The sequence below is a fragment of the Pseudorasbora parva genome, chromosome 1, assembly GCF_024679245.1.
Source record: "Pseudorasbora parva isolate DD20220531a chromosome 1, ASM2467924v1, whole genome shotgun sequence".
Classification (NCBI taxonomy): domain Eukaryota; kingdom Metazoa; phylum Chordata; class Actinopteri; order Cypriniformes; family Gobionidae; genus Pseudorasbora; species Pseudorasbora parva.
Window position 1 is genome coordinate 47,835,397 of NC_090172.1, and position 23,421 is coordinate 47,858,817.

At 38.4% G+C, this 23,421-nt stretch overlaps 3 protein-coding genes and 1 long non-coding RNA gene across 5 annotated transcripts in view; 1 reads left to right on the plus strand and 3 right to left on the minus strand.

Annotated features, from left to right (window-relative positions):
- ppp2r5b (protein phosphatase 2, regulatory subunit B', beta) overlaps nt 1–5,477 on the minus strand; it is a 33,310-nt gene extending 27,833 nt beyond the window's left edge. Inside the window, exon 1 of one of the 2 annotated variants that reach the window (XM_067443614.1) lies at nt 3,826–5,472. In XM_067443614.1, coding sequence (XP_067299715.1) covers nt 3,826–4,021 — 196 coding nt within the window. In that variant the 5' untranslated portion in view covers nt 4,022–5,472. Of the gene's footprint in view, nt 1–3,825 lie in introns of both variants that reach the window. The other variant, XM_067443622.1, reaches the window with a different exon arrangement.
- Nucleotides 5,478–9,224: 3,747 nt separating this feature from the next.
- Nucleotides 9,225–11,616, minus strand: batf2 (basic leucine zipper ATF-like transcription factor 2). Its single transcript, XM_067451563.1, has 3 exons — nt 10,997–11,616; nt 10,651–10,752; nt 9,225–9,845 (listed from the first exon to the last, which is right to left on the minus strand). Exons 1-3 carry the CDS (start codon nt 11,072–11,074, stop codon nt 9,507–9,509), a joined length of 519 nt encoding a protein of 172 aa, XP_067307664.1. The 5' UTR covers nt 11,075–11,616; the 3' UTR covers nt 9,225–9,506.
- A 3,380-nt stretch (nt 11,617–14,996) lies between these two features.
- Nucleotides 14,997–16,606, minus strand: LOC137085014 (uncharacterized). The gene is made up of 3 exons (XR_010906880.1): nt 16,508–16,606; nt 15,263–15,322; nt 14,997–15,172 (listed from the first exon to the last, which is right to left on the minus strand). It is a non-coding gene; the product is annotated as an uncharacterized lncRNA (long non-coding RNA).
- A 1,338-nt stretch (nt 16,607–17,944) lies between these two features.
- Nucleotides 17,945–20,914, plus strand: arl2 (ADP-ribosylation factor-like 2). Its single transcript, XM_067451578.1, has 5 exons — nt 17,945–18,167; nt 18,428–18,538; nt 18,752–18,914; nt 20,555–20,635; nt 20,735–20,914. The coding sequence occupies exons 1-5, from the start codon at nt 18,103–18,105 to the stop codon at nt 20,867–20,869; spliced, it is 555 nt and encodes a 184-aa protein (XP_067307679.1). The 5' UTR covers nt 17,945–18,102; the 3' UTR covers nt 20,870–20,914.
- The last annotated feature ends 2,507 nt before the right edge of the window (nt 20,915–23,421 follow it).

Genomic DNA, 23,421 nt, shown 5'->3' on the forward strand with positions numbered 1-23,421 from the left:
TGATATCTGAAGGATATCAGTAAGAGTAATGAGTAATGTGAAGGAGTAATGTTCACAATATTACAATTATATTGTTATTACAAAACTATTATTTTTGATCAAATAAACGCAGCCTTGTTGAAAACTTTTGAATATATATATTTGTGTGTGTGTGTGTGTGTGTGTGTGTGTGTGTGTGTGTGTGTGTGTGTGTGTGTGTGTGTGTGTGTGTGTGTGTGTGTGTGTGTGTGTGTGTGTGTGTTTGTGTTTGGGCATGTTTTTGTGACATATGAGGACACAAATGTGTATAATGACATGGGTATGACATAGGTATTACAAGGAGAGGGTGAAATATGAGGACATTACCCATGTCCCCATTTTTCAAAATGCTTATAAATCATGAGTTTTTTAAGTAAAAATGCAGAAATTTTTCTGTGATGGGCAGGTTTAAGGGCAGGGGCAGTGTAGGGGGGTAAAACATACGGTTTGTACGGTATAAAAACCATTACGCCTATGGAATGTCCCCGTGTTAGTGTCTGTGTGTGTGTGTGTGTGTGTGTGTGTGTGTGTGTGTGTGTGTGTGTGTGTGTGTGTGTGTGTGTGTGTGTGTGTGTGTGTGTGTGTGTGTGTGTGTGTGTGTGTGTGTGTGTGTGTGTGTGTGTCTTTCCCTATTCCACATTTTGTGCTGAACACTCTCCCTCGGTCAGTATACACTGTTCCTGCACTTACAGCCTCACATGCTTATCCATTTCACTCTCGCGCTTTGTCTAATGCTCTTTTTCTCTTCCCTGTCTCGATAATCACTCACTCCCTCTTTTATTCTCTCCCTCTTCCTCTCTTGCCCTCTTTATTGATCGGAGGAGGCCAGAGAGGGAACAGGCCTTCTGTGTGCTGTAACCTTACACCAGCCCTGACCAGCTGGACCCTGCAGAAAGAAGCTGGCGGATATATACCCACCACTATGTTCTTAAACATAGACATATTTTTTATCATGAAATAATGATTCACACTGCAAAATAAACTGTACAGTAATATTCACACTCTAAGGTGATTGCTAATAGATTTGAGACACTAGCTAACCTAACAAGCGCAAACACTTATGAAATAGATGAGTTTTGAATGTGTAGACAAGTCACAATGTGAATGCGGCTGAGAATGAGCTCTGAGCTGCCCATTGTCCATGTGGAAGACACTTTCCCTCCAGCAGTGACAGCTATTTACAGAGACACATGCTCACAAACTCACGAGGACTAGTAGTGAAGTCACTCCAGAGACTTAAGTGGAAACAACAACACAAATTAACTTGAATTCAAAGGTTTACAAATGAGAATAAGCACCACCAATGGATCACTGCAGCCAGCCTGCACAGTCTTTTTTTCCAGTAACTAATAACCCAAGCAAGCCTGGCAGTGTTGGCCATATTTTTGGCTGGTCGACCAATTAAAGATGCAGGTCATATTTTGGAGTGATAGAGCGTCTCAGCTGTTTTCTTCACTTACAATCTATTACACATGAGCACAGACAGGGACTCACAGGTAAATTCACAGACCAAACAAACACTCACAGGTTCTATATCAGGTGGTGTCTGTCATGCTCCACTAAGCTAATCTTGTGTTTAAAGAGAATTATATATGTCACTATCTAAATAAATCCTGTACCATTAATGGAGCTTAAATATGTAGCAGGTACATGTTAAAACAAAACACAACTATTAGCACACTAGACATTTGCCAATTGCCATTAAGAGGTATAATCTAACACAAGCATCCAGAATACCACAAAGATTCACCAAAACTGTGCATTTTATACAGTAATATACAGTAACCAGAGCTAAACCTACAGCCAGCCATATGGCTGCAGTTAAATACACTGGACATAGTAAGAGTAAATAAGGCAGACATTGATTAACAGAAGAGATGTGTCTCAGTGACATGTGAATGACTAAAAGCAGGTCAGTTGGATGGTTAAGCAGGACAGAGGCTCAGTCTGGACCCCCTGTGACACACCAACTGGCAGCAAACCCTCAGCTGGAGAGAGTCTCATTAAAACTGGTACACTAAATCCTACTTCACTGGAGATGTAGCTCAGATGATTCCTGTATTAGACTATGTGAATCATTTACTGCTGAAGTATGAATCATGAAGTTGTGTAAGAACTTGGAAAACCTAGGAAATTGAATCCCATCCATGAAATACTGTCGGACAACACTGTATTATTTGTGATTATTCATAGCTAATCTACAGTGCATCTGCTCTAATGCATCTATCAAATCAAATAACTTATATATGCATATATATGAAATATATGCTGGTTCTTGTCAGAAAATTATTTCACTATTATACTTTTAATATAAAATTAATGGATTACTTCAAATTACCCCCACCAATAAGATCAGCACAGTAGCTTCCTAACCACTTAATAGTTTCTCCCTCACTTCAGGAGGATGGCTGAAATAAGCCCATGGAAGTATCAGAGTCTTCAGACTGAGGATGCTTTTAACCACAAAGATCCCTAAAATTGAAAAGAACTTGGCTGAGGAACACAAAATAAGATATTTTGAAGAATATGGGAAACCAAACAGTTGATGGGCTCCACTGACTTCCATATTATTTTTTTCCACAATATGGAAGTCAATAGGGCCCATCAAATGTGTAGTAGCTAACCCATATTCTTTAAAATATATATATATTTTGTGATGACAACTTTAAGGGGAGTAAATAATGACAGATTTTTTTCTTTTGGGGTTACCTATCCCTTTAATTTTACTTATAATGCATTTGTTAGACTTAATATGTTGTGCTGCCATTAATTAAAACTGCACAAGGGATTTCGGATTCCTAGCAAGCTTTGCATGTGGGGACCAATCTCAAAATGTTAGTGTGTGTGTGTTTTTGAGCCAGATAATAGGCTACTATATGGTTTATGTTTCTTTACTTAATGACTACTACACTGTAAAAAATTATTTAGAAAAAAAGTTACCTGGTTGCCTTAAAATTTTGAGTTCATTGAAATTAAAATTTTGAGTTAATACAATGAACATTTTTTGAGATACGACAACCTTTATTAAAATATTATTAAAAGATTTTGTAAGCATATTGGGTAATTGTGTGTGTTTTATTTCTGATGATGCAGTGAAACATGCCAAATAGTGCTATTTTCATGATTTATCATTTTTTTATGTGGTTCAGATACAATAATATTTTGAGTTTCTATTTATTAAACTAATTTCCTTCATTGTATCAACTCAAAGTTTTAATTTCAAAAAACTCACAATTTTAAGGCAACCAGGTTACTTACTTTTTTAAGTTAAACCAACAAAAACCAACCAATTTTTTTTACAGTGTAAGCAAATCTCACTGCAATGAACAGTTTCTTGTTTCCTGCAATTCTTGCTGATTGTCATACTAGCTACTAGTACTGCAAATAATTTGAATTACTTTAATACAGCTAATCAATAATGTGTTAATCAATTAACTTTCTGCTACACAAGATATGGTGAGTTTAATTTACACTAATGTATAGGTTACAACCACCCATTTCCAGTAGGCTACATATGGCCAATATAAGTTCAGTCAAAAAATGTGTGCATGTTTTAAATAATGTAGCCGACCCTTGAATGATGAAATGATTTTGCTGAGCTGTGCTTCTCAGAAGATTTAGTTACATTTGGAGTCCTTATGGAGGTACCATGACATCTCTCAAGGATGCTCAAGAACACACTGAGTTCACCAAAATGGCTGTAATAGTCTATTTTAGTATCACGAAATTAACTATCATTCTCATTACTTGCAAAATAACATGTCGTTACAAAACAAACCACCTCATGTCCCAGTTAAAGGAACCTACCTTTAAGTAAGGGCAGCGGCGTGAGCTCCACCTGGGAGCTCTGATAGCGGAACTGTGAGGAGCTGTGGGACCGTCGCTGCCGGGCACGGCGCATCGAGCGGCGGGGGAAGCCGTCTACCTTTTCCGCGCTCGGTACAGAGAAGCCCGTGGTCGGCGACGATGGGCTCGACGGAGGTAGCTTCGTGGGGGTCTCCATCGCTGCAAGGTGGTTCTCGGCAGAAGATTGTTCGAGGAAGAAGTCAACGGCGAGAATAGGCACCCAAAGCGCCTTACTGAGTCAGAAATATTGTTTTCTTGGAGTAAAATGGACAAGCAGGGATCGACTAAAGACAGAAGTTACCTAATCTAGTCAAAAATGTAGACAGAGGGATGGTGGTAGAGTAAAAGCTATCGGTGTTCAATTTGACGCGTCTCCGCTCGTTACATTAAACCCCCCTAAAAAACGAGATCAGACACAGAAATAAGCACAAAGGTGAAAGTAATTGTCTATATCTTCATGAAGAGATACTTGTGTGAACATATATTTCTACAATAAAGACATATCTGCCGTACTGTCGTCATCAGAAAGTCATCGGCCTAAATTTGGTCTTTATTTAAATATTTATAGGCTAGAGGCATAAATCGGTACTGTATTAAAACTCGGATGTAATAGCCTTCTATCCAGTGATCATGGGCCAATCAATCCATGTTGAAAAACAAATGGGCGATTTAAATCCCGTCATTTATCTCCTCCATACAGGTACAAATGCATCACTTATTAATTAAATGTTATCGTCATATTACCAGTCACCAGTTCTGCGCCTCAAGTCCTTTTCAGAGCCTTACAGCGTCCCCCTAATAAATCCGTTATTGTACACTCGGTTCGGTTCGGTCAGATCCACACAGGGCGGGGATGAACTGCTTCAAACGTGCCTACATGTGTAAAGCATCACGGCGGCCGCTGCAGCACTGATACCCCCTTCTACCTCCTTCCCTCAAATAAGGAACCGCTGTTCAATTATTGTATATCACAAGGACGTTGACAGTGTCGCTGATTTTGTCCGTCTTCCTTCCTCTCCGCTGATAACTCGTGCTTTCCCCCCGTTTCTTTATTTCCCAGCAGTCAGTGTCGGTCGTTGTCTTCAGGTGGTGCAAGTAGATGTAGATGCTACACACTGCAGATGACGCTCACGCGCTCTTATTTATTTATTTACTTACTCATCGTACATTTACGCGACCCGCTTTGCGACGTCGCGATGTTATGTTCCACCGTTTACTATATTTACCGTTTAAGCGAGTAGCTATATGTGTGCTATTTGTTTTTTGTTTTTCATCCGTATCGTTAACATACAGCTGTTTTCTACCTCTTCCCCTTTCCTTCTCCTTCTCTCCCACCCTCACTGGCTGACAGTCTCTGCTAGCCGCTGTGTTTTGGGACTGTCAGGTTGGCCATTGTTCTTGCTTCATTCGTTCATTATTTCGCGCGTTCACTCGTCGCTGTATCCGCTGGTTTTGTTCAATCCGTCGCCAAGTATTTTTCGAACACGAGTTTTGTGATATCAGCCGACCGACGACGTGTCGCTGACCTACCTAGAAGACTAGCTACTAAATGTGATGCTGAACGTTATGGGCGTTTTGGCCATCGAGAGACCATCCCCTGCTGTAGCCTACGACTGAGAAAGATTGAGTGCTGTTGATTTGGCTAGTTTTAAGTGAATGATTATGGATAAATAAGTTTATATACATTGTCTAATACATTTATGATTTACACATCAAAAAAGGTTCAATATTATCTATATATATATATATATATATATATATATATATATATATATATATATATATATATATATATATATATATATATATATAGTTATGTATATTTTAAAATCTGTAAAACTAAAATATTTAAATGTCAATATTATAATAATATTTAAACTATATATATATATATATATATATATATATATATATATATATATATATATATATATATATATATATATATATATATATATATATATATATTTATACTATATATATATATATATATATATATATATATATATATATATATATATATATATATATATATATATATAATAATGATTTTTTCACCTTTAAATGTTTTTTTTTTTTGTTTTTTTTTTGCTGTTTTGTGCTTGTCCCACGCCCAGACTTCTGGTCTTCAATAATGAAAAAGAAGCTTTGAATAAATAAAAAAATATTTATCAATTTTTTTATATGACTGAATAAAGTATCAGTAAAAGACTCAGATCAGACAACTATTAATGTTGTCAGTGTAAGGCTACATAATTAATATTTTATTTATTTAAATGTACAAAGCTAATGTATTTATTCAAATATATATTTGTTGAAATGCTTTTCTATTTCATATATATCATCATCATCATATGTCATCAGGCATAACATTATAACCACTGATAGATGAAGTGAATAACACTGATTATCTATTTATCACAGCACCCGTTAGTGGGTGGGATATATTAGGCAGCAAGTTGATGTGTTTAAAGCAGGAAAAATTACGGACAAGCGTAAGGATTTGAGTGAGTTTGACCAGGGTCAAACTGTGATGGCTAGACGACTGGGACAGAGCACTCTGCAGTGGTCAGTATCTATAAAAAGTGGTCCAAGGAAGGAACAGTTGTGAACCGGCAACAAGGTCATGGGCGGCCATGGCTCACTGATGCGCGTGGAGAGCGAAGACTGGCCTGTGTCGTCCGATCAAACAGATGAGCTACTGTAGCTCAAATTCCTCAAGAAGTTAATGCTGGTGAATTTAGTTTCTCATGGTCTGAGAGTCCTTCTGGTGCCTTTTGGCAAATCTAAGCGGGCTGTCATGTGCTGTCTGGCCACTCTACAGTACATGCCTCATTGATGGAAGTGCTGCAGTGATGTTGTTCTTCTGGAAGGTTCTCCGCTCTCCACAGAGAAACACTGGAGCTGTCAGAGTAACCATCAGGTTTTTGGTCACCTCCCTGACTAAGGCCCTTCTCCCGCTCAGTTTGGCTGGGTGGCCAGCTTTAAGAAGAGTCCTGGTGGTTCCAAACTTCTTCTATTTATGGATGATGGAGGCTATTGTGCTCATTGGGACTTTTAAGGCTGCAGACATTTTTCTGTACCCTTCCCCAGATCTGTGCCTCAATACAATCCTGTCTCGGAGGTCTACAGACAATTCCTTGGACTTCATGGCTTGGTTTGTGCTCCTACATGAACTGTTAACTGTGGGACCTTATAAAGACAGGTGTTTGCCTTTCCAAATCATGTCCATTTACCACAGGTGGACTCCAGTCAAGTTGTAGAAACATCTCAAGGATGATAAGTGGAAACAGGTTGCACATGATCTTGATTTTGAGTGTCATAGCAAAGGCCCTGAATACGTATGTGATTTTTTAGTTTATTGTTTTTAATACATTTGCAAAGATTGCACACAAATTTATTTCACGTTATCATTATGGGGTATTCCTTGTAGAATTAAAGAAAAAAATAATAAATAATAACACTGAATAACACTGATTATCTCTTCATCACGGCACCTTTTACTGGGTGGGATATATTAGGCAGCAAGTAAACATTTTGACAAGGGCCAAATTGTGACAGCTAGATGACTGGATCAGAGCATCTCCAAAACTGGAACTCTTGTTCCCGCACGACGGGCTCTTGGGTAGCCAAGGCTCATTGATGCACGTGGGGAGCAAAGGCTGGCCCGTGTGGACCGATCAAACAGACAAGTTACTGTAGCTCAGATTTCTCAAGAAGTTAATGCATGGTTCTGATAGAAAGGTGCCAGAATACACACCCTTTCAAAGAAACGGTATTCACAGTGGCTTTGAGTTCTTTCAGCATTATGATGCGCCCTACCACAAAGCAAAAAGAGTTTTAGGAGCACAACAATAATTCCCAAGATCTCAATCCAATCGGGCATCTGTGGGATGGGCTGAACTAACAAGTCCGATCCATGGATCTGCTGCTAACATCTGTTTACCAGATACCACAGCACGCCTTCAGGACAGGACAGAGCTTTTGGGCAGCAAAAGGGGGGACCAACACAATATTAGGAAGCCGGTCATAACGTTATGCCTAATCGGTGTATATATATACTTATATTGCTAGGCAACGTGGGGGAGTGGAAGCTGGCTTTTTCTGTTCGCTGCTTCTCCACCAGCAAAAAAGAGTTTTAGGAGCAATCATGTTAACTGTACTATTAGATTTTATTTTATTATGTTTGTGACTAGTCTAACAGTCAGAGCTACAATTGGGACTGTTGCTGATTGCTGGCAGCCAATGAGAGGACGTTGTTCGCCGTTCTTCACCACTTCTCTGATGTTTATGTTTGAATTGTGCGGTTACTTCTGGTTTGAAGGACGTTTGATGTTGCTTGCTGCGGTTGTTCTGGGTGTCACTGGTTATCTCCCTCGGGCTTGAGCTTCATGGTGGCTCAAGGTTGCACCGGGCTAGCGTCATCAGCGTTGTTCCGCTTCTCGACTGCTGAGTCTTGGCTGCTGAGTCTCGGCTGCGTCGCTGTTCCGTCTTGCATTGCGGCCGTGGAACGGCTTGGACTTCTGCGCCGACCCTGGTGTGTCCACAGAAGTGCCCGGAAAACTTTGTCTGCCTCCTGCATGGTGCTGCGGCGATCCCCATCATCTGGTCTTCAGCGGTCATGCCTCACTGACGTCATCAGGACACTGCCGAATTGGGAAATGTAATACATGGAGTGGACCACAGTGTGCTGCGGAGCTTACAGAGACTTCCACCATCAGCTCTGTTTCTGTTCAGTTTTCTATGATGGTTGATTGTTTGTTTTATTCTATTTTTTACTTGTTATTCGTTTTTATTTTTTATTTTTTCCCCCCTTTGTTGCACTTTGAGATTCTTTGGAATGAAAAGTGTGTTATTAATAAAATCTATTATATATATATATATATATATATATATATATATATATATATATATATATATATATATATATATATATATATATATATATATATATATATAAACAAAAAAAATCTATGATTAAAGTATGCAAAGTAGACTATGTATACACACAGTGTATTATATATATAATAAACATATCTGATTCATTTTTTAATCCAAACATAAAATCTCTTCCTTTTTTGCAATGCACAATTCACTGATATTCATTGGAAGAGGCATGGATAAATCCATCTACATTTTTAAGTACTTCACCAAATCTACCCATGTAAAGCTTCATTTTCAAAATGCATCATACATTGATATTTATTGAATACATTTTGCAAGAAATTTATTTTGAATGTGTTTTTAAATAACTTGCATCTGGACAACAGTAAGTGACACTGAACGACATTTCAATAAATAACATTTATTAAAATATAATTTATAAATGAACTGAAACTGAACTGTCACATCAATCACAAATCAAATATCACATTTCATAAAGGATTAAAGTAAGTAATCACTTAGCCAAACATAAGGCTGATGTCTCGTAATGCATTTTAAAAAATAATTTCTATATTTAAAATATATCTATATGTAAAAAATAAATTTTGCCATCTGTAAGTATTGTTTAAATAAATTAGAAGATATCAACATAATCACACCTTAATGGGTCATGGTTTTTAGCACCGTTTACATTTGAACACAGTAAAATGAGCTGTTTGCAGTATGTAGTAGTGTAAGGCTTGTAACTGTACTGCACCTCAAAACTGCTGCAGGCACCCATTCCCATTCATTGTGTCCCAAGGAGACCAATCGCTACTGTCAAGGAGCTCTGTTAGAGGCACATCCACTGAATTAGTGTCTGGTAAGAATGTAAGTTCTGAAAAGAGGTTGGGTTCAGAGATGAAGCTGAAATCTGAGGTACAGGGTGCAGCTGTGGATGGACCTACTGGAAGACTAACTGATGGTCCATACAGACACGGTTTAGTGCAGTGAGGTTCATGTTGTTCCAAAGCAGTGGTGTAGCTTTGAAGCTCCTTCTTCAGTTCAGCTATTTCTTTTCGGAATGCGGCATTAGACTGCTCTAAAGTTTGGAGTTCCTAAGTTAAAAAATTAAAAAATAAGAGTTTATAAACAGTGCAATGCTGAAATGCAGAAGTTACGAAGTGAAAGAAAATGTGACAGAGTAAAATACAGAGTGCAGTTAAAAATAGATTTCTGACATACAACAGTTCAGATGGGGAAAAAATAACAGACTTTACTAAAAACAAAAAACACACAAGACTTTTTGTTATTCTTGGGAAATATTTGATTAGTGGGTTGGATAAAAGGGGGAAAGTCCAAGATTTGCACATTATATGAAAGTGAAAATGAAGGTGCATGTCAGACTGCAAAGTGAAAAAACTAGTCTGGCACTAGCTAAACTAATCTGTCCCAGTCATGTTTCCCAGAAATGCCTGCTCTGAACTGAAGTTGTGCAATACTAATGCTTCCTCTGTCCTTCCCACACATACACAGACAGACAGACAGACAGAGAGAGAGAGAGAGAGAGAGAGAGAGAGAGAGAGAGAGAGAGAGAGAGAGAGAGAGAGAGAGAGAGAGAGAGAGAGAGAGAGAGAGAGAGAGAGAGAGAGAGAGAGAGAGAGAGAGAGAGAGAGAGAGAGAGAGAGAGAACCTTTACAGAAACATACACAGCTGCAATATTTAATACACACTTTCTGAGGTTTATGATTATGACTCATTACTTCCTAATTCCAAATAATTATAAGGGTAAAGGTCATCTGACATTTATAATAATAAAGAACAATAAGATATACAGGCTATTTGTGTGAGTAACATGAATGAAAAGATACATACACAACAAAGACAACAAGAAGGAACAAACATTCAAAATGGGCCACTGACCTCGTGCAGAATATCTGCCTTTTCCGTTTGTTTTTTTCGACTCTTGCGAGCAGCATCTCTGTTTTTCTCTCTACGATGCATGTGGCCACCTGACTGTGCGCTCTGAGGATATTAATCATAAGATCATATGAATTATAAAATATAGTAATATAGCTATGTAAACAAAAAATTCTCAATATTTAATTACTTTGTAAATAGATATTATGATATGATGTTTTATTTCCAAAAATAATAGCAATATTATAAACATAAATATTTGTCCTGGAAATATTTGATTGCATGTAGCCTAATATGTAGGCCTATACATAGTATACAGTTATATTAAATAAGTGAATTCACTCCCTACCCAATCTTGAGGACTTTGAGAATCACTTTGCGAGAAAGGACTTCCCTGGTCAAAGTTGTCCATGACAGCAGCTGGCATCTCCAAGAACACGGGTGCTCTTCGATAGTTAAATCAGAACAAAATGCTTGCATGTATACTTTCAGAATAACTCAGGGGTCTGTAATATTTCCGTATTATACAAAATTATTCGAACTGAAAAGGAGGCGCGTTATAGGAATCTTGAAGCAGCTGCAGTCTGCAAAACTGCAGTGCCTGGTCATGATTTAAACTGCTCTGAGGTCTTTGTAATGTAAGCAGTGGGCGGTGGAATGAGCCAATAGCCCTGTTAATGAGGTGACGCAACAGAGGGGTGGACTGGTGTGTTTTCGGTTTCGAATTATTTTAAATGGCCCGGTTAGCGGAGGCTGGAGATCATCGCTTCCGGAACGGCAATGCCCGTAAATGGGTTGTTCATTTCCCGCTCTACAGTTACAAAATACTGGGAATTCCGCTCTGGAAGTCCAAACGCGTGGAACAGTTCCAAAGGCTATTTTAAGTTACGTTATTTCATTGTCATTAGAGTTAATATGGATTGTGGACTAATATAATTGTATGGGAGGGAAGTAGTCACGTCTTTCATTGGCTACACACAGAGGGCCAATAGAGATAGATGGATAAGGAGGATCTATGCTGCAAACATAAGGCTGTCTGCAAGTTCAAGAGGGGGAAACACACAGGTATTTGAGACAGAAAGGTGTAAGGTTTCATTTATCTGTTTGGATGAAAGCCAATGGTAAACTTACAAACATTCTATTCAGTTATTGTATATCACAGTGTTTTATTCATCATTTAAAGGTGCACTATGTAAAATATCAAAAAATCACTAGGCCAGGGTTATATATTTTGTTCAATTGAGTTCTTACAATATCCCAAATTTACCAACTACTTGTAAATCATGTGAAAATTGCTAGTTTAACCAATGAATCGGGACGTGTGAGGGAGTCAATTGCTTTATATCTGAATTACCCTCTGTTTTATTTTGCAGAAACGCTTTACTTTCTCTCCAGTGTGCCACAAGTGTCATAGTGCCGAGCGAATGCACAAAGTAACATCATAACATCATTTTCAACACACTCAAATGTATCTAATATGATAAACAGAGCTGCGTTACTTCATACTCATGACCGGAAAAGCGGAAATGGTGCCGGCGACTGTGGCATAAAAGTTCCGCTGCTCGCAAGATGTGTGTAGAAATTATACTTTTTTAAAAATCATCGCTTAATGAAGCTTTACGAATCTTCTGTTTTGAATCAGTTGGTCCGGAGCAGGTAACAAACTGCCAGAGTCACGTGATTTCAGTAAACGAGGCTTTGTAATGTCATAACTGTTTAAAAACGTTTAAAAACACTTCGAAATGTGATTTATAAATGTATATTTTCTAACTGCAAACCTCTTTTTTTAGATTTTAAACTTGAGATAAAAATGTATTTTGAATCCATTGAGTTTTCTAAAAATGTAAAACCTACAAGAATAGTGGCTGTGTTTAAGGACTTTGAGGTTTAAGGAACTTGACTATTCAAAACAAAGGCGTAGTTTGATAGCTGACAGAAAGGCACCTTTAATTGTTTATAATGAAATATTAGGCTATACATACATTTATTATTATTATTATTATTATTATTATTATTATTATTATTATTATTATTATTATTATTACCATACTTAAGCACACTACGCTGAAATAAACTTCTTCAACGTCCTTAGGGTAGTGCAGGTATGACGTCACTTTGAAGGCCAACCAGCATTTGAAGGTAGCACCCATTTGGGGCCTGCATGGGTCTGCCCATAAGGGTTTTCAAGTTCAAGTTCAAGTTCAAGAGTTTTATTTGTCACATACACAGTTATACAGAATACAACCGGCAGTGAAATGTAGACAGGTCCGCTCCATGGACAGCAAATAACAATTAACAAAAAAAGCACAATAAATTATAAAATAGGGATAGGATAAAATAGGAATAGGATAAGGTGCTATATATATATACATATGTAGAATTATGAATAAATCAAGTAAAAGAAATAAGAGATGTGGAATAAAATAAGTGAGATAAAGTAAACTGGAGACTGGATTAAAAATAAATACGTGGATAACAGAAGTGCAGGAGTGTAATGTGCAAACAGCATTATAATGAGTAGTTACATGAACACAAGAATAAAGTGCAGTGCAATATCAGTATGTGAGTTTGTTAATACTGAGTGAGGTGAAGTCACATGTTGTTAAGTGACAGCGTTCAGGAGTCTGATGGCCTGTGGGAAGAAACTCCTCCTGAGTCTCTCAGTTTTGGCCATCAGGCTACGGAAGCGCTTACCTGAAGGCAGCCGGGTGAAGTGGGGGTTGGCCGGGTGATTAATGTCCTTGATGATTTTTGTAGCTCTGCCTCTGCATCATTTGATGTAGATGTCCTGCAGAGACGGGAGAGCTGACCCTGAGATGCACTCGGACAAGCGCACCACTCTTTGCAGGGCTTTGAGGTCGTGACTGGTGCTGTTACCATACCACGCTGTGATGCACTGAGTCAGTAAACTTTCTATCGCCCCTGAATAGAAAGTTTTTAGGATAGCTGGTGAGACCCGGAATTTCCTCAGCTGGCGCAGGTGGTACAGTCTTTGCCTGGCCTTTTTCACCTGAGACTGGATATGTGCAGTCCAGGTCAGGTCCTCGGAGATGTTCACACCCAGGTATTTGAAGCTGCTCACTCTCTCTACTGGTGTCCCGCTGATCATGAGAGGGGAATATGACCGTTGCTGTCTCTTCCTGAAGTCCACAATCAGTTCTTTGGTCTTGTTCACATTCAGAAGGAGACAGAATGTGAACAAGACCAAAGAACTGATTGTGGACTTCAGGAAGAGACAGCAATGGTCATATTCCCCTCTCATGATCAGCGGGACACCAGTAGAGAGAGTGAGCAGCTTCAAATACCTGGGTGTGAACATCTCCGAGGACCTGACCTGGACTGCACATATCCAGTCTCAGGTGAAAAAGGCCAGGCAAAGACTGGGTTAATGATTGTTAACAGTTAATAATAATTAACTGATGGGTTAATGATGGGTCTCTTGATGGGCTAATACCAGGCCGATATGGGTAACCCAGGTCGCACCCATTTGGGGCCTACATGGGTCTGCCCATATGGGTTGATACTGGCCCCTTATGGGTAACCAAGGTCGTACACATTTGGGGCCTACATGGGTTAGCCCAGATGGGTTGATGATGGGTCTCTTGATGGGATCATATTGGGCCCATATGGGTAACCCAGGTCACACCCATTTGGGCCGTACACGGGTCTGCCCATACGGGTTAGTGATGGGTCTCTTGATGTTCATGGCTCATACCAGGCTGATATGGGTAACCCAGGTGGTAGCCATTTGGGCCTACATGGGTCTGCCCATATGGGTTAATGACTGGACCCAGATAGGGTTTATGTAGGGCTCTTATGGGCTACAACGGGTATATATAGATGGGCTAGCATAGTTTCTGTATGAGTTATCTTATAGTGAACCCCGTAATACAAACATTACAGGTAATCCTCTAAACCAGTGGTTTTCAAACCTGTCCTAGAGGACCGCCAGTCCCGCAAATTTTGTATGTCTCCCTTATCAGACACACCAATTTAGTTCTTGCAGTCTCTACAAATGAGCTGATGAGTTGAATCAGGTGTGATAAATGAGGGGGACACAGGGCTGATGGTCCTCCAGGACAGGTTTGAAAACCACTGCTCTAAACTACACTAAAATGTTAAAATTAATCAACAGAAACCAGTAGCTCATGCTATACTTTATCATGCAAGGGTTATTTAGAATAATTTGAAAACGACTAAATTGCAGTAACTTTATTTGACAAAAGTACCACAAAAAAAGAGCTCCTGACAGACTTAATTTGACAAAACTTGTATTGTTTATGTACATCTGTACACTTAAAGTTTATGTATTTCACAAACAAAAAGATAAAAACATTGCAGCTCCTCACTCCCCCATAATCGCCCAATAGCCCTTTGAAATTTTTTCAAAATAATCAACCATTGTGTCACTTTTTTTAAATTCTCCTTTTCACATTTAAAGCTTTTTGGTGCCCCACATCTAGTTGAGCTTGATGAAATGGTCAGCAGGGTCAGACAAAAACAGATGGCGACGAAACGACACAAACTGCAAAAGAATTAAGGTGAAGATTTAAGTGTGAAAACGTCAGAAACCCTTTAGTCTCCAGCTCCACCATTTTCCAGAACTGCAACCTACCTGGAGTCTCCAGAAGTGCAAGGTGTCAGGATCTCAAAGAATTCAGTTAGCTTAAGAATCCTAAAAAAAAAAATTACCCACTTAATAAGAATCACAAGTGGATGTATTGTTTTAAAAAAAAAAAAAAAATTTTTTTTTTTTAAATCGGTCATGTTTATGGTCTTGGCGTACCACCAGCCCTTCAGATTTTGTTTGTTTCACTATATCTGACACACCCAGGTTTTGAAATCTCTACTAATGAGCTCATGAGTTGAATCAGGTCTGATTGATGATGGAGACATACAAAATGTGTTAAGTATAAAGTAAAGATCCTGGTGTAACCTATTAACAATGACTCAGTATTACCTAACCCTGCAGAAGACATTCCAACTTATTTGGAACAGTATTCTAAAGCCATTACTAATCGGAAACTAGAGGTTCTGTGCCTAAATAAAATTTATTAAAGATTTATTCAAAATTAAACATTTGAGAAAGGAATATTTCACTTAATGTGTACACTTTTATAATAAAAGCTAAAATTGTCCCTGTATGGTACTGCTCTGTGATCACAAAATAAACAAAATAAAATTGCTATTGTGTTGGAATTTTTAAATTTTGATTAGATTAAAGTCACATTAATTGTGTTCAAGTGTCAAAATAACAATACATTTTTTTCAAGGGTGCATATTTGTGTACTATCTACCCATGTAATCAACCTTTGGAATTGACTGTGTTTGCACTTGTCTTGACTGTGAATGAATTAGACCACTAGCCCATTTTCCACCCATGTTCTCATTTCCCATTAGTGAACCAACTAGGTCCCACATGAGGAGCCCAGCTAGGTTTGCCCATGTGGGACCTACTTGGTTCACCCAAGTGGGCCCCAGATAAGATGCCCATTTTGAGCCCATGCCCACTCTGTACCCCTGTAGCCCATGTTTAATTCACGTGGGCCCCACATACAGGTGTTGGCTGGGCCTCTTTGATCAACTAAAGTTTATGATACTTAAACGTTTTGTCCATCAAGATAATTATCACAGATGAACACAAATTTTATGAGTTTTGAAACCTAAATACAGTTGTCAGAAGTAAAAAGCCAAAGGTAAGCTATAACGAACTACACCACGGTCGCTCGACTTCAACGTCACCATCACTAAGCTTCCGACAACTCTTTCAGTTTTTATATCAAAACATATTCATAGTTAGAATAGTTTATAAGAGCACAATTATAAGCATAATGAGGCAGTAAAAGCGGACTGAGCTTACCTTTTCAACGTGATGTCGTTTAATGTCCCAGACAGCCTCTGTAGTCCCATTTAGCAATTTGTTAGCAACCGCCTTTTTCAATGTAACAGCAGTGGTAGGCTAATACTGATGTACAAAAAAAAAACATCAGTATTACCCCACATTTTTTGTACATCAGTATTAGCCTACTCTATTATTCTTTCATAGAATAAAACGTAAATGTGCCTTGAGCTTGTGTTCACCACAGACCTTATTTTAGCCATTTAACCAAAACCCCATTAAAAAAAAACAATTAAATTCAGGACAATGGAACCAGAAGTGCTAAAATGCTAACTTGCTTCTGTGTTTTGGCCAACAAAATTCTGTACTTGTACCATACTGATATAAAAAACAAAAACAAAGAGAAAGATAATCTATTCAATTGTTTTTTATTAACAACATGAATTGCATTAAATATTATAAATATAGTTTAATTAAAAGCTATTAAGTAATTACATTTAAAAAATGAATAATTTAAACATAAAAAATGTTTACCTACATGTCATGAGACTATTAACTGACATAAATTAACTGTGAACTTAATTTTATTATTATTATTTATTATTGTTATTGACTTAATTTTGTATTATATTGACCTAATTTATTAACTTAATCTCAGGGGGTACTTCAAATAAATATATTGGGACAAGTAGGTTCAGCTGCCAAGAATAGTTGGGGAGTCCCTGCATTGCTGTAAATATGAAATGGTTTGAATTTTTACAATTTAATGTGTTTGAAAGACAAACGTCTTCTGAAGACCAATACATGGTTAAATTAGGCTACAAAGCACTGTATTTTCTCTCTCTCTCTCTCTCTCTCTCTCTCTCTCTCTCTCTCTCTCTCTCTCTCTCTCTCTCTCTCTCTCTATATATATATATATATATATATATATATATATATATATTTGTACTCATTTTACTTTTATTGACGCTGTCATTCTGTGCACTGGAAGCATCTGTCACCAAAACAAATCATGTATGATCAAAACTAGCCGTGAGATACTTGTGGAGTAGCTTATGGGATATGCACATAAGGGGGCGCTGCAATATAAACGACTGCCCGCTTAATGGATCCAAAGCCGTTGAAAAGCATAGTCTAGACGAAGTCGATGCACATATTGTCTTAATATTTGCCAGTAATTGCGGCAAATATAGTGAAACTGCTGTCTATCCTACTTAATCCCATGCAAACTGATTGACGGCGCGGACTCCGCGGTGTTGAACCACGTGACCACGTGGCGGAGAGATCAAAGGGTGTCGCAACATTCTTTTTCTATGGCTCTGACTTGACCTATTAGAACGCGAACACGCCCTTGCCGCGGTTCTTCTTTGCCAATAGAAAAAGCCCAAGTATAATTGACAGTTAGTACAACCAATCATATGCCGTTAACGTCACATTTCCGCACTCTAACCAATCATACGTCATTGTGTTGTGTTCACTAACGCTTCCTTGTTTCCAGTATGGCTTTGCACTATACGCATGTGATTTTTATTTAGAAAATTATTTCATGCTTCAATAGTTAATCTGCCAATTTCGGGTTTTAGGCTACTTCAGTGTTTTACATTCCAACGTTCACGATGGGTTTGCTGACTATCTTGAAGAAGATGAAGCATAAGGAGCGTGAAATGCGTCTACTGATGCTGTATCTTTTCATAGAATTGAATTCATATAACGTTAACATTAGGCCTTAATTAATTTGAAAAATTGCTTTTACACCGCTGTTGTTTTTATATGTTTGTATTTTTAATAAAATGTACACAATCAGCGTACTGTATATAGAACATATACTTTATGTAAAACAATGACTGGATTGATCAAAAGGGCTCGTTAAGTGCAACTGGTGATGATTGTGTCGCTTGTGATGCAGAAGACTGTTGTGGGCTCTTAACCGTTCTTTTACAGAGGTCTAGACAATGCTGGAAAAACAACCATCCTAAAGAAGTTCAACGGCGAAGATGTCAGCACGATCTCCCCAACATTAGGCTTCAATATTGAGACGCTTGAGCACAGAGGGTATGAGGGAAGCTTAATAGTCGTGTTCAGTTTTGCACCAGTGCGATGTTGAGTGTCATATTAGATGCTAACTTTTAACCTGATAAAGGCCTCTGGAGATTTTTAATAAAACTTATTTTCGAATATGCATATAAACATTGCTGTGTGATACATTTTAACTAATTCCCAAGTGCATCGTCTTTGTTTCTTTCTCTTTCTTCACACTGAGACCAGGTTTAAGCTGAATATCTGGGATGTGGGTGGTCAAAAGTCATTAAGATCATACTGGAGGAATTATTTCGAGAGTACAGATGGACTGGTGTGGGTAGTGGACAGTGCTGACAGATTGAGACTGGAGGACTGCAGGAAAGAGCTGAATACTTTACTACTAGAAGAGGTGAGATGACCAATCTGTGTACTTAAAGGAACACTCCACCGTTTTTAGAAATAGGGCGTATTCAACTTCTTTCCTACATTGATTTAGATATGTGGGCAAATGCATTTTCTCGCAGTGCACGCAGTGTTTTAGTTTGGCAGGGTCGCCGCTAGCTTAGCTTAGCATAATGAATGGAAGCGGCGACCCTGCCAAACTAAAACAATGCAGGGACTGAGACAAATGCATTCGCCCACATATCTAAATCAATGTATGAAAGAAATTGAATAAGCCCCATTTCTAAAAACTGTGTAGTGTTCCTTTAAACCTAATAAAATATTACCCCCATTTTCACAAGCAAGGCTTAAGATAGTCCTGGACTAAAATTCATGTTTGAGCTGTTTTAACTGAAAGAAACTTGCACTAACATATCTTAAAACATGTCAGTGTCATTGTTTTTTTTCTATGGCACATTGATAAAAGCTACTTAATCCTAAAACAGGCAGCATAAACCACAAGTTACATATTCTTCAGTGTCTTGTTTTGGGCATATTTTTTTCTCCATCAAATCCTTTTATCATAAAACAAAAAACAAAACGACTGCTAATATTAATTTTGAACATTGTCTTAAGATGTTGAAAAAGAAAATGTAAGTTCTATGTTGCTCATGCTGTTATTTACTACATTTGAAAGGTATGTAACTCCCAGTTCACGTTGCCTGTTTAGCGTATAAAAAGGATCAATAGTATTTACAATCAATAATGTTTCAAGGTAAAAATGGGCTCCCTGTACTGGTCATTGCATTGTGAATTCCAAGTGAGGGGGTCAGTTGTTGGTGGGCCAGTATAAACCTTGTTCCCCTGGGGAAGACCTTTATAGGCCCTCCAGGCACTCTGTACACAGTTCCACTTCTCAATCTATGCATTGAGGTTTTTTTTTAAATGTGCAAATGTTCAAACGTGACATGTAAAACTTAAATTATTACTTTTTGTTGATTAATGACATCTTTGCATTTTTAACTAGATATTTTCTTGCCATTTCATACAGCTCATTTTATGGTAGAACAGGGGTGTCCAACCCTGCTCCTGGAGGGCTAACTTCCTGTGAGTTGCAAGAAAAGAAATTATCTGCAAGTGTTTAAAAATGCAAAGATGTAGTCAACAAAAATGTATAACATTTTACTTTTTTTTTAATAAATCTCCATAGTTTGATAAGGGGAACTGTGTACAATGGGTCCAGGGGTCTTTCCTAGGGGCCCTGGAACAAGGTTTCTGCTGATCCTCCCACTCGTCACACCAGAATTCACAATAATGCAATGACCAGTACAGGGAGTCTTTGCATTGACTCATTGTCAACGGTTTACACCATTCATTGTAAACACTGTGGATGATACATTTTTTTAATACCCTAATTAACAGGCAATGTGAACTGGGAGTTACAACTCATAAATATAAATCCTTTAGATGTGTTTTACTTAAGTCCAGATGAAAAAATGTTGCTGATAATTTTCCAGTTGTGCCTGTTTAAGGGTTAAATGTCCTAGAACTAAGACCTAATCCTGGCTTAGTCTAAACCCTGTCTGTGAAACCAGGCCAATGTTTGAAATTAAGTAAAATGTAATGTCTAACCCTTTATCTGTACACATTTTAATTCCTCCTTAATAGCGATTAGCAGGAGCCACTCTGTTAATTTTTGCCAACAAACAGGACTTACCTGGTTCTTTATCAAAAGATGCCATTCGAGAGGTAAGCCTTCAGTTACACTTGTTTGTAATTGCATGACCTTAACAGGTCACAACAGTAATTAGTCAATATGGTGTAATTTTCTGAATTTTATCTGTGCAGGTCTTAGCCCTTGAAGACATCAAGACTCATCACTGGTGCATAGTGGGATGCAGTGCCGTGACAGGTGAAAACCTACTTACAGGTGTGGACTGGCTACTTGATGATATAGCAGCTCGGATCTTTACAGCTGACTAATAGACTGAAAGTTAACATCTTGCAGATAATTAAAAAAAATCTTGTGTTAAATGTTTTTGTGTAGCTGTATTACCAACAGGTTTAGAGTTTTTAAAAGTCCATAAAAGCTGCTTTATGTTAGGAAATGGAAACCAGTTTGAAGTTGTGTATTTTTCAACACCTTGTTCAGCTGCATAAATACAAGTCTGCCAAGGATACCAATTTCTGCCTTAAAATCTGGTAATTAAAATTGCAGCTGTTGGAATTATGGCTCACTGCTTTAATTTTTGAGAGTTTTAGAGGGTGGTTGTCTATCAACAAAATTTTTGGCCTTACCTTTTACACAGCTCCTTTAGTTCCAAATATTAAAGGGGGGGTGAAATGCTGTTTCATGCATACTGATCTTTTTACACTGTTAAAGACATGGAATCCCATACTAAACATGGACAAAGTTTCAAAAGTTAAGGTGGACGTTTGATGGGAGTATTTCTTTGTCAAAAATACTACTTCCGGTTAGTCATAAGTTTCGGCAAGTTTTTTGCGATCATGCGTCCCCTTTGACGTTAATGGGGGCGGAATTTCCTTGTATGGGCCTTACGGACAATTCTACCGGAAGCGTGTGAGAGAGAGAGAGAGGGAGAGAGAGAGAGGGAGAGAGCGAAAGCAACAGGCTATGCCCATCAAAGCGCTCGTAGGCTGCGCTGCACAGGTAAGGTGCACAATTAACAATGACATCAAAAAGTGCGTTTTTGGTTGCCAGACCAAGACAGTCCTGCACAGATTCCCCCAAAACCCCGCGGTAAGGCAACAGTGGATGTAATTTGCTTTTCCGGATCAGCAACTGAGTTGCGCGAATGTTTATATCTGTTCGCTGCATTTCGGTGCCGACTGTTTCATAAACAAGGCCCAGCTCGACGCCGGATTTTCCAATCGCCTAATGCTGAAGGATGGAGCAGTCCCAACGTTAGAACCGCGGGCGGTGAGTTAGACTGCTTCAAATGTCTGTGTCTATGCTCATCAAGTAGCCCAAACATGATCACGTATAGTTACTATATATATTACTATATATAGAAATTGATCAATGGAGCATGCGATGTGTAGTGCGTGTACATTTGTTTAGCTGGCCACTATATGTGTAACTTTATGTTTGTGTATTGTAAAAGCACTCAACAATACACAAAGAGGGGGGAAATATGTTGAACTAAATAAGCACGCTTCTTCATTCAAATGCGCTACTATTCCGTGTCTTTCTATGTAAACACTAACTTAACCTGTCTACACAAACCACGCGTAAACACACAAACACACGTGCACAACTGCACTTCCCACATGTACACCTTCAAAGACAAAAATACGACGATATAATTCAAGTATAAATATGTAAATAACACAAGCCGCTAAGCATATTATATAGTTAGTGTATATCGTACCACATAGAGACGTCCTGCTCTAGTCGTTTTTGCTGCTGCTCCTGTTCAACTGCAGCCTCTGGGTCTGATTCCGGATCATAGATGTATGGCTGTATCTGATTAAAAGCCATATTTTTATTTTGAATAAAGTTTTTTTTCCCCGCTGTTAGGGATGACAGCTTTACGACGCACTCTCAACTCAACACAATAGCAGCGCGCTGCTGCACACGTCATTATTTAGCTCCGCTCACACGATACGCCCCCAACCGCTCGGCTTTTTTCGGAAAGACTCGAAACAGCGCATCTTTCTTATATAATTATAAAAAAAGAGACTTTTCGGAGATATGCAGGATGCAATGCTACTCTATAGGTACCCAAGATTGACATGACACTGACTGAAACTTTGTGTTTCACCCCCCCTTTAAATTGAGTCTTAGCAATACAACATGAACAAACTTCTGTGCTGCAAGGTTCAACTTCTACATACTAGCATCAAGTTAAAGTTATAAAGAATTTGTGAAGTGTACTTTGGCCTAATAGTGTCATGTAAAACCTAACATCCCATTAAAGGTGCACTGCAACTGTCCGTTAGAGGGCACCTATTCAAAACAAAGGCGTAGTTTGAGCGCAGTATTTTGAGACAAAGCCGGTGGAAAATGGGACTCGGGCAGAAATCATGTTCATGGATGCAGTTATTAATGTTACGGTGTAGTGTGAAGCAGCAGGACAGTGTTGTGGAATCGAGCACGGCTGCTAGATTGTTACACAAATACCCGACTCACGATCAGTGGGACTTATGACTGGACAGTCGCCGGGCACTCGCACGTCAGGTTATGAGGTAATGCACCTGTTTCTCATATATATTTAAGCGTGTTGAAGACGTTATGACGTGCAGTCACTTGTTCACACTGCTAAGAGTAAAACACTTCTGCCAAAAAACCCAAAACCAGGGGTAATGCAGACATGATGCAATTAACAGGTAACTTCCTCAGACGCTATGCTGAAATGTCCCAGGTTCCTATTTAAAAATAGCAACTCAATGTACATAGTTGGACACATTTAGGATATTGTAGGTACAACTGAATATAACTGACCTATGGGTTTAGATATTTTACTGCAAAAAATACTACGTAGTGCACCTTTAATGTGGCCTACAGCACATAA